Consider the following 11946-nt stretch of genomic DNA (forward strand, 5'->3'; position numbering starts at 1 on the left):
CTTCAACAAACAAAAAACAAACCAACAACAATAACAGTAACAAAACCACAAAAAACAAAGCAAAAAAAAATTTACCTTTCCATAACTTGGCTACCCTTTCTGGAACTTCGCCCAAAACCAAGCAGGAAACAAATCACGCTTACCTAACTACCTATATTTACATACAATCCTACCGTTTCAGTTATCTGTGAGTCTTACTGCTGAATCACAGCTCCAAAACAATGTCTTAAAACAACATCCATTTATTTGCTCACAATTCACCGTCTAGGTAAGGAACTTGGCAGTCTCCTGCTGTCACTTGGGGTCTCTCAGGCAGGTGCCAACGTCTGAAGGTGTGCCTGGTGGGCCCCAGTCCCACGTCTGATGTGTCAGGTGGAGGGCTGGAATGGCAGAGGGCTGGCCGGCATCTTCTCCCCACATGGTGACTCCAGCAGGATAACCAGACTCTTTTGTGGTGGCTCAGGGAAACAAGACAGAAAAGCAGAAGGTGCTAGGCTGCTAAAAGCACTCATACAGCATCACCCGCCCCACATTCGGTTGGCTAAAGCAAATCACAAGACCAGCCCAGATTCACCAGAGGAGACACAGATCCCCCCGCTACACGGGAGGAGAGCACATACAAGTATGGGAGGAACTGTTGGCAGCCATATTTGAAAGCAAACTACCACACTTACCTATACACACACACACACACACACACACACACACAAATATGCACACAGGACAGTGTCCAGAAAGTGATAGTTGACTCTTAAAGATCCCAGTCACAGCAATATATCCTTTATCTTGGTCTACTTTCCTTAACTCATTCCAAAATACATTCTTTTCTCCTGTTCTTCTGCGGTCCCAAATCTGCTGCTCGGACTTCCCTTCTGGCTAGTGCTTCTGTAGCAACGTGCAAGGGAAAGACACTAAGTTTTGCAGGCAGACCTCCTGGGTTTGACTCCTTGCTCCATCTGGGGCCAATAACTTAACATCTGCAATTATCTGTTTTTTTACCTATTAATTACGATAATAATGGCAGCTAGCTAAGAGGATTGCTGTGAGGACAGATGAGATGACATATGGCAAGCATATAGCACAAAACGTAGGCTTAATATATGTTCAGATTGTTTTTTTCCTTCTCCCCCTCCCTTTCCCTTACCCCAGAACTTGAAACATCCCCTTTGTCACTGTGATATGACACAGTCAGAGAGATAGGCACAGAGAGGCAGGTTCTTCGTGGTTTTTGTTGTACTGGTGGCCATTTGTACATGAGCCATAGGACCCTGGACAAGTGGCTTAGTCTCCTATCCTTCATTTTCCTCATCTGTAAACTGGGCAATATAGTGGTGCCTAGCTCACAGGGCTGTCAGAGATAAATAAGCACAGAGGAAGCACTTAATAAATGGTTGTTATTGTAAAAAAGAATAATATGATATATGAATTGATTGTTATTATTTAACCCAATGCCTTGAACTGAATCAGGTGTCTTTGAAACCCTCTGGTGCCCCTTACCCGATACCATTCTAGGGAATCCCTATTCTGTTCCGTTAGGACAAGGGTTCAAAACTATAAGAATGAACCACAAAAATTGGGCTCCCCATTGGTCTCTCCAGATTCCCAGGACTACCAGGTGAGACCTAAAGAGTATAATCTTCTCCTTTCCCGTGTTAGAAACTCACCTTGAGGGATCCTGGGAAGCAGAGCCCTTACTTGAAATAACAAATGGGAGCAGTCTGGACAGTAGTTCTCCTCTAAGACAGCCCTTGCTGAACACCCTCCCTGCCCTCAGACTTTGGTTCAAATGTCTTGTGCCATCTGAGCCCTTCGCTGACCCTCTCTTCTTCCTGTTCTGTGTCTTACTTACACCTACCACGAGGGTGTCATGAGGTATGAGGTTACTCCTTTCTAAATAAAATGGCATCTGATGTCTGCTGATAACCCATTCAAGTAGAAAGCCAGTGCTCTAGGGTTGGGCCCTAAAAAGAATCTATGTGTGTCAAAGAGGGTGTTCCTTTTTGCCAAACCAGAGCAAACAAATATCCAAGCATTGATCACCTTATCTGCAGGTGATGCTCTTCTGGAATGCTCCCCTCTAGTTGCATGTTTTTTTCCCAGTGGTCACACGCTTGGGTTAAAGTCAGCTTGACCTTTCAGGCTACTGCCTCCAGCCAACCCGGACACCAGCCTCTTCCACCTTGTATACGTGGATGCTATCGCCATAGCCATTGTTGGATTTTCAGTGACCATCTCAATGGCCAAGACCTTGGCAAATAAACATGGCTACCAGGTTGATGGCAATCAGGTAAAAAATCATTCATTTCCTGCAGATGTTTCATTATGGTATAATCATCCTGCTGCGCTACGGAAGGCAAATGACTTGGATTTCACTGTATTGTTAGAAAAACTTCTAGTTTGATGTTGGGGGTATTGGAAACATGTATTTATTCAACACTACAATTTTTTCATTTTATATGTGCATTAGGTCATCAGAGCACTGAGGTACAGTCCTACCTTATATCACGGGTAGGGGTCCTGCTAGGAAGAGGTAACCTTTGATGTGAGGCTTTCAGTTTGCCATACTCTGACAGATGTCATCCCTATTTTTAAAGCTCACAGCCTGAGAAGCTAATGTTTTTCTAGAACCATTTCTGGGAAGACTTTTCTTTGTTCATTAAACTTGGATATGCGATTCATCACCCAAACTCCACATTATAGTCTTTGCTACCTCTTTTTTAAGTTTTTTTTTTTAGAAGGATAGGGGGAGGGGCAAAGGGAGAGGGAGAGGGAGAGAGAGAATCTTAAGCAGGCTCCGCGCCCAGCACAGAGCCCAACACGGGGCTCGATCTCATGACCCTGAGATCAAGACGACCTGAGCCAAAATCAAGAGTCAGCCACACAACCGACGGAGCCCCCCAGGTGCCCTGCCACCTCCTTTTATAACCTATCTATAGATAAGGTATTTAATCTGAATACCGTGAGCCATAATTCTGGCATGACACTGTGTGCTTTAACACAGTGTGTGTTTCTAGGAGAAGATTAAATGCTCCACATTCCCGCAAGACACAGTGATCCAACTAGGAAGACCAGAAGTAGCCCCGAGAGCAGGACTCACTCACTGTCCCAGGAGGACACTGGCGTGCACTCACTGAGGAGCAACAGTCCAGGCATTTAGAAGATGCCAACAGTTCTATACACCAGTAACTTACTCATAACAAAAATATGTTGTCCCTTTTTGCTACAGTTTTCTTTAAAAAAAATTGTATAAGAGTGTGTTTGGGAAAGAGGGGACAAGGTAGTGAGTGCAGCTTTTTACCTCTGACAGAACAAAAGCTCTAAGTGTTTTTCTCCCATCTTATTCAAGAATCCCTATTTTAAACTCATGCTAAACAAACTTGTATCTGGAAAGAGAATGAAGAGACAGTCTATCCAGCTGAAAATGTGTCTTAAATGGACCTTCATGCCTGTTTTTCCTGAAGAATGACTGACCTCTTGTGTGCTTTGTTTCCACATGGAAAAGGAGCTCATTGCCCTGGGACTGTGCAATTCCATTGGCTCACTCTTCCAGACTTTCTCCATTTCATGCTCCTTGTCTCGAAGCCTTGTTCAGGAGGGAACTGGAGGGAAGACGCAGGTGTGTATACAAGTGGCCTCTGAGGACCGGTGACTTGGGGTGGTTTACCTTAATCCCTTGATTCTATTCTGAACCCAAACAAAGCTCCTCTGACTGAAGACTGATGCTCCAGGGAGCTGTGTAGTGAATCAGAGAAGGGCATGAATGGTTGAAGCAAATCACAGGACCTGAATCTGTAGGAAAGAGGTATATTCTCCAGTTAAATCAAAAATTATTCAGCACTCCCTGCTGCCAGTAAACCTCACAGTTCAGACGTAGGATATTGTCCTGAAAGCCTGAGACGGGGTGTGGATGGTCAGGATGCCAGCACCGTCCAGGAAATGTCACTGTTTTGCATCACCCAGTATGACAACCACTAGCCACACATGGCCCTTGAGACTTGAAATGTGGGAAATGTAACCAAGACCTGAATTTTTAGTTGTACTTAATTTTAATTTTAAGAATTTCATAGCTGCCCGTGGCTAGTGGCTGCCACATTGGACGGCAGAGTCTTATTGGACGCTTCTGGCCCTTGTGGGTCTTGGGTCATTAGCTCCTTTCCCTCACCCCTGGCAAGAGCATTTCTGTCAGGGTTTTTAATCATTTCAGCCTCTATTTAAAAGCTATAAGAGAACTCAAAACTTCAGAAAGGGAGTGGGAAGGAGTTACGGGTTTATGTAATGATTTTGATGACTTGTTTGAATCTGTATTTTCTAGATCTTCCCGCAGTAACTAACAAAAGACTAAGACCACCCTTTGCCCCGCCTCTTACTCGAGTCTCCTAAAAGCCCTTCCGTGTGTCTTCTCTCATTCAGCTTGCGGGTTGTTTGGCCTCACTAATGATTCTGCTGGTCATATTAGCCACTGGATTCCTCTTTGAATCATTACCCCAGGTGTGTAGTTTGGACTTGGTGTGAGCTGTTTCCATGTGTAGAGATTTTACTATTTTGTTTGTTTGTTTGTTTTTGTGGCCATCTCATGGGTTTTTACTGTAACCCTGTCAGGGTGATGTAAGAAAGGTCCAAGGCTGGGACCAAGATCCCGCTTCACAATCTACCATCCTGCCCCACAATCTGGACCTTGGGAAAGCCATCTCAACATCTCTGGGGCTCTGTTTCCTTATCTGCAAAGTGGGGGTTTGGACTGATTCATCTCCAAGGTCCCATCTCTCTTTGATCTTCTATGACCTTGTACTTCCATTAAAAATCTGAGATGGCAGGGCACCTGGGTCCTCGGTCAGTTAAGTGGCTGCCTTCAGCTCACGTCACGATCCCAGCGTCCTGGGATCAAGCCCCACATCGGGCTCCTTGCTCAGCAGGGAGACTGCTTCTCCCCTGCCTGCCGTTCCCCCTGCTTGTGCTTGCGTGCTGTCTTTCACTTGCTTGCTTGCTCACTCTGTGTCAAATAAGTAAAATCTTGAAAAAAAAATCTGAGATGGACTTCACTCCGAAGACATTTGTTCGCCGATCTATTTAATCTAGCAGAGATCAGGGACAATATAGAGTGGAGAAAATCATGGTATAGGAAGACCATGGGTGAAATGATTCCTCGGGTACCAAGTTTAATTCTGAACCTGTTGACCACCATGGAGGCTTGCTACTAGTATATAAGCCTGGTTTTCCAAGGCCCATTTTAGCTAACCAGGTAAATATACACTTTAATTCCAAGAATATCTATTTATTCCCATTAAAGAAAGGAAAAGTAAATATGAGGAAGTCCTGAAAACCAGGTCCTCATCGCTCAAAACGTACCATCACTGCCGTGTGGGAAGTGAGTGGGGAGAGGACATGGGGAGGGCCGCGTGGCAGTGAGGAGCCAGCAGAAGGGACTCTCTGGACACGAGAGGAGAGGCATGCGTGATGTGCTCTGTTTCAGGCTGTGCTGTCGGCCATTGTGATTGTCAACCTGAAAGGAATGTTTATGCAATTCTCAGATCTCCCCTTTTTCTGGAGAACGAGCAAAATAGAACTGGTAAGTAACAAAGGTGATTGTTAGGTTCATATGTCATTGCAACACATGGACGAGGGCTGGTAAAAATTTGAGAAAGCTAAGTTAGTGCCATCATTTTTAGCGTGATTCTACATAAAGCTTTCTGTCTTTCGTGTAGACCATCTGGCTCACCACTTTTGTTTCCTCCTTGTTCCTGGGATTGGACTATGGTTTGATTACAGCTGTGATCATTGCTCTGCTGACTGTGATTTACAGAACACAGAGGTGAGTGTACAAATTGGGATGGATGTGATTGTCCTGCCTGAAATTGCAGTGTTGACTTTAAATATATCGTATTTGTCAACAGAAGCACCTAGACTGTGAGCGTCTTGATTGTGAAGGCGGTGTTCCCAGAGTCCAGTACCGGGCACATACTGTGTGTTCTCTGGAAGCTTTTTGAGGGAATCCCCCCAGAATATAGCTAACATTCATATCATAGATTCTGATTCACAGAGCACGGGCGCATAGCTGCTACGAAGCACCAGGGCATTGCAGCAAGTCCACGGACTGTCAACTCAAAGACCTTGAGCCATATTCTGGCTTTGCCGATCCCTCTGACATTGAACAGCTCGCTCCACTAGGCCTCAATTTCTCATCCACACAACAGCAGAAATAAGCCTCGTGTGTAGGCTACAATAAGGTAATAGGAGATGCTCAGGCAGTAGCATCTGTCAGCATTACGGTATCCAGTTTGAGCCAGATTATCCTATGCAAAGGGGAGGGCTCTCGAAAAATAATGTTTAAAATCTATTCAAACCAAACTGAAGAAAACTTCTTTCTATGCTAATGAGATTTTTTGTGTTCTTCCCACACCTTCAGTTGACTACCACCCCCATGAGTCAGAGCCTCTTATTAGAAACCAAAAGAAAATCTCCTCCCCTGATTTAGAATAAGAGTAGGAAGACAGTTCTATGGAGTGGATGAGAATTTGAGTTACACATTCCTTGGCATGGCTTGAACTCTGCACCGTTCACTTTTGCCCCCAGCTTTAAATGCCCGAGTCTTTTGTCCTGACCAGATTGTGCAGCGTGTATGTGTGTGTGAGGGGTGTGTGTGTGTGTGCGCGCGTGCATGCATGTGTATGAAGGGTGTGTGGATGTGGGCGTGTACGTGGGGCAGGGTGTGGGGGCGTGCCGGGAATGGCCCTGGGCATGTATCCATGTGAAGCCCTCTGCAAAGAGTATTCCTGAGTTCACTAGAAGGTCCATACATGACATGTAAACACGCAAAACCTCCTGTTTAAATCACGTACTGGGCCTCAAAACAATGGTCTTTTAACACCCTGTCCCTCTGTCTTTAGTCCCAGCTACAAAGTCCTTGGACAGCTTCCCGACACGGATGTGTATATCGATATAGACGCATATGAAGAGGTAGGACTTTTTTCTCATTTTAAATGGATGTAAGCCAAATAAAGAAAATCTTTTAAAAATTTTTAAAAAATAGTAAATGGTTGTAAGCATATCATGGGATCAGCTGACTATTATTTTTACACAGGACAAAAAGTGGGGCTGAAAAGGAGGGAGGTGTCGCGGTCAGAATAAAAAGCTTGAACTGGAGTTTACTGTCTGGAGGCAGTTCTGGAGTTCATACTCTACGTTAATTACTCAACCTCCTCATATTTACTTTTCCTCTTTCTTTAATGGGAATAAATAGATATTCTTGGAATTAAAGTATATATTTACCAAATACTGAAACTGGGAGGGTAGTTTGTACGTGCACGACTTATGCCTTCAAATTCCCTTGATTTTGAATATCCTCAGGTGACACCTAGAAGACTTGTACAGAACCTTTTAAAATTAGTTTTGTCTCTTTGATTTGCTTTATGTTTGGGAAGAAATTCTCAGACTCCCTATAAGCTACTAGGAAATGAGACTGTTACGAGGATTGTTCATTTTTCCTCCTCCTAATGAATTATGTGCTGGATTTGTCATTCTAGAATTCTTTGAGGCTTCTGGCTAAAACATTCACTCTCTTGAACTTGGGTCTACTTCAGCTCCTGCCTGCATTCCAGGAACCAACCAACATCACCTCTCTTCACTCCACGTGGACCGCCTGTTCCTCACAGTCTGAGGGGCAGCCTCCCCTCCCTGTTTTCTTTTCTCTGTTTGTAATAGTTTTTGGTTCCTTCTTTGTGTTTTATAGTGAATAGGAAACAAAGACTTTTAAAAGAAATGTAGAGATATGCATATTAAAGGCTTTCTTCTCAGACCTCCTTCCTCCAGGACAGTAGGTAGGCTAGAGTGACAGAATTTTATCTAAACACGGTGAGAGGGCCTGCGAGAGGGCCGGTAGCAACTTCTGCGTTGATTTTCAGGCTGGAGGAGGGAGGCGGGTGCAGTTTTGACCCTGAAATATTTCCGTGTGTTAAATTCACAACATTTTATTTCTCAGGTGAAAGAAATTCCTGGAATAAAAATATTCCAAATAAATGCCCCAATTTATTATGCAAATAGCGACTTATATAGCAGTGCTTTGAAAAGAAAGGTGAGTCGCAAGAAATTATTTTTGAGGGGACCTTTGGATTGAGAGGAATGTGAGGGACACTTAAATGTCTTGATATATCTTTTATACTCTCTCTCTGCGTTTTGGTAAAATATACATAAAATTTACCATTTTCAGTAAATTTACCATTCAGATGGAATTAAGTATATCCACATTGTTGTGCAAACAATACCACTAACACCACTAGTCATTCCCTTTTATCATGTGCACATATTACCTTTTCAAAAAATTTTTAAGAAAAAGAGTGAAAAAGTAATTTTAGTTATCTCACTCTTCGGATCATGTGGGTTCCTTTGGTCGTGATTAAACCTGGACCCCACACTGCCCAGTGTATGAGAAAACCTCCCAGTCAACCCACAGAATCTCTTAAATATAAGAATCGGAGAGTATGTTTGAAAAATACTCCTTTAAAAATTGTCTTTGACCCTTTAGTGTATTCACTGCTGCATCCTGTTAAATGCACATAAGAATAAGGAGAGTTACTCATGTTCCTTTAGTGCGGGAGTAACTCAGCTCAGGGTGTCCTAGGGAAAGGTGGAGCAAGAGGTGGGTGATAACTTGGCATCATAAACAGTCCAATGGGGAGATTTGAAGATTTATCGCATTGGGGTGGGTTCCTGGGCACCAAGAAGTGATTATGCATGTATTCCTCTTCTGTAAAGACTGGAGTGAACCCAGCAGTCATAATGGGAGCGAGAAGAAAGGCCATGAAGAAGTATGCTAAGGAAGTTGGAAATGCAAACGTGGCCAATGCAAACGTTGTCAAAGTGGTAGGTGGTCTCTTCAAGTTGTTTTCCCTTCTCTCTCGATCTGCACCGACCCCCACCTTCATTCTTGATTGAAGTCTTTTTTTTTTTTTTAAGATTTTATTTATTTATTTGACAGAGAGAGAGAGACAGAGAGAGACAGTACACAAGCATGGGGAGTGGGAGAAGCAGACTCCCCGCTGAGCAGGGAGCCCAACGATGCCAGGCTCAATCCCAGGACCCTGAGATCATGACCCAAGCCGAAGGCAGACACTTAACGACTGAGCCACCCAGGCGCCCCTCATGATTGAAGTCTTAGCAGGGAGCCCCTAAAATAGGAAAGCTCAGAGACAATTGAAGTATCCTTTATATATTAAAGATACATGATGAGGTCAGTTATGAGAATGCTTCTGAAAAGAGTAGGGCTATGAGCCCCGGAAAACACTGTTTAAAAAAAATGAAGATCATCCAGTAGTACCTTAATAAATTGTACCGTGGGTACTTTGTCATAGATTCACTCAGCTGACAATAAAAAAAATAACCCTCAAAGGCTGGATTTTGCTGTTCAAGCTAATGGTAACTTGTGGCTGTGCTGAAGTTAACAGAACTGTTTTAGAAATGAGGAGAAATTGGATATGATGACTAAAGAGAGTGAGTTTTAATGGACAAAAACAAGAGGAAGAAGAGGAGAAAAGAAACCGAGCTAAAACTGAATATTATGTACACATCGTTTCTGTCACGTTAAAGGCAGGGATATGGCAAATGCTTTAGAAGACGTCTGGCGGAGTCAGCAGCTTGAGAGGAGGGGGACTAATTTCCCTCGTAAATCTCTTTCAGAACCAGCCCATGAGCCGTTCATAGACTTTTGGTTTGGTTTACCCGTTGACAGGATGCAGAAGTCGATGGAGAAGATGCCACGAAGCCTGAAGAAGAGGATGATGAAGTAAAATATCCCCCAATAGTCATCAAGAGCACACTCCCTGAGGAACTGCAAAGATTCATGCCCCCAGGGGATAACGTCCACACCATCATTCTGGATTTTACACAGGTCAACTTCATTGACTCTGTTGGCGTGAAAACCCTGGCTGGGGTAAGCATCATCTTAAATGAGTCGTTTCGTAGCTCTGTGCCATCAGTCAAATTAGAGAGTTGGACTAGGGTCCCCTTTTCAACTCTTAAAGTTCTTTGTTGTGTTTTTTTTTTCTTCAACTTTTCATTGTGGAAAATTTCAAAACCATACCAGAGTAAAGAGCACAGTGTGGTGCAGCCCAATGTAAGCACGGCTCAGCTGCAACAGCCCATCAGCTTGAGGGCAGGCCCGTGGCATCCACCCCACCCGCTGCCCCCTTCCCGACCCTGACGCGCCTCCCAGCTGTCGCCTCTTTGTATTTCAGGGCATGGCTCTACAAGAAGATTCTTTACCAGTCAGTACCATAATCCCTTTATTACACCTCCGTAAAATTCAACAAGAATTCTTTGATAGCCCTCATTATCACTGTCCATATAAAAATTAAGAGAAATACAAAATTAGCTTTAAACGAGTAGCTCAAAGATGCGTAATTATTGAAGTGAAGTAGCTCAGGTGAATGAACTCGCGTCTTGTGTCACTAAATACATACTGTAGAAAGAGACTTGCCTCGGGCCCAGAGTCGAGAGAAACTAAACTTTATTTCAACATTATTACAGATTGTAAGAGAATATGGAGATGTCGGTATTTATGTGTATTTAGCAGGATGCAGCGGTGAGTATGCTTCTAGAATGGGGAGAAGTTTTGACATTTTAGTTTTATTTCTCTTTTTCTTATTAACTTTTAAAAAGTTTAGAAATATTTTCCCTTAATTTTAGTTCCTGGCAGAAATGAAAATTATTCAGGGGAGGGAAGGGAAAAAAATGAAAATTATTTTTCTGAAAGATGACTCTGAAGCTAGCTTTGCAGTTAGTCACTCACGGGCACCCCTATCCTGGGCTGTTGTGGCAGGCCTCCTGACCTGGCCTTGGAGGGAAGGAGCTGGTATGTTTTTTAGTAATTATTAACAGCAGCTGTAAACATAGTTCTATAAAATCATTTAGGTCTTTCCATGACAACCCCTGCTATTTTTGCTTTATAATGAATTTTGGTTGAAACAGTGCCTGAAAATGAAATCTACATAGAGGTATCACTTTGCACCTGCCAGGATGGCAAAAAGGAGAACTGATAGCACGCTCTGTGGGCACACGAGGGAGAGCAGGGTCTCTCGGACATTGCTGGCGGGAGCGCAAAATGGAACAGCCTCTGTGGAGGGCAGAGCGGCATTATCGTGCCCGATCACCAATGCACTTTACCCTCGACCCCAGCAAATCCAGCAATGTGCTGCACATACTCAAAATGACACGTGTATGTGGTTAACCATCTATAAGCAGTTCTAGAAACTGGTTACTGTCTATAAAACAAAAGACTGGGAAGAATGTCAAAGAAAAGGGACCACTTAAATAAACTAGGGTACATCCACACAATAGAATATCATGTAGTGGTTAAAAAAAAAAAAAAAAAGTAAAAAAAAATCCAGGATAATACATATTTAATGCTAAAGAGATACTTTTGGGCAAGAAAAAAGGGAAAAATAAGAATATATATTTGTATTTCCATAAAGAAATACTGGAAGAATATCCAAGAAAATAGTTTCCTGGATAAAGAAGATGTGATGTGTGTGAGTATGTGCATGTGTGAAATATATACTGATACACACACACACACACACACACACACACACACAGGGGTATTAGCCATCAAAAAGAATGAAATCTTGCCATCTGCAGTGACATGGATGAAACTAGAGGGTATTATGCTAAGCGAAATAAGTCAGAGAAAGACAAATACCATATGATTTCACTCATGTGAAATTTAAGAAATGAAACATAGGGGAAGGGAAGGAAAAATAAGATAAAACAGAAAGGAAGGCAAACCATCAGAGACTCTTCATGAGGGGGATGGGGTAACTGGGTGATGAGCATTAAGGAGGGCGCTTGTTGGGATGAGCACTGGGTGTTCTATGTAAGTGAGGAATCACTACATTCTGCTCCTGAAGTCAATGTTACCATATATGTTACCTACCTAGAATTTCAACAAAAACTTGA

General features: G+C 43.1%; 1 protein-coding gene across 12 annotated transcripts in view; it reads left to right on the forward strand.

Annotated features, from left to right (window-relative positions):
• Positions 1–11946, forward strand: part of SLC26A5 (solute carrier family 26 member 5) — a 57888-nt gene that overhangs the window by 39629 nt on the left and 6313 nt on the right. For 3 of the 12 annotated variants that reach the window (XM_057304389.1, XM_048213049.2, XM_048213050.2), the window contains 11 exons: positions 2140–2287; positions 3503–3616; positions 4411–4488; positions 5471–5566; positions 5703–5809; positions 6885–6954; positions 7521–7691; positions 7976–8068; positions 8749–8856; positions 9722–9922; positions 10519–10573. In XM_057304389.1, coding sequence (XP_057160372.1) covers positions 2140–2287; positions 3503–3616; positions 4411–4488; positions 5471–5566; positions 5703–5809; positions 6885–6954; positions 7521–7691; positions 7976–8068; positions 8749–8856; positions 9722–9922; positions 10519–10573 — 1241 coding nt within the window. The other 9 variants (XM_026504010.4, XM_026504026.4, XM_057304390.1 and 6 more) reach the window with 6 other exon arrangements.

This window comes from Ursus arctos, unplaced genomic scaffold (assembly GCF_023065955.2).
Source record: "Ursus arctos isolate Adak ecotype North America unplaced genomic scaffold, UrsArc2.0 scaffold_3, whole genome shotgun sequence".
Taxonomy (NCBI): Eukaryota; Metazoa; Chordata; class Mammalia; order Carnivora; family Ursidae; genus Ursus; species Ursus arctos.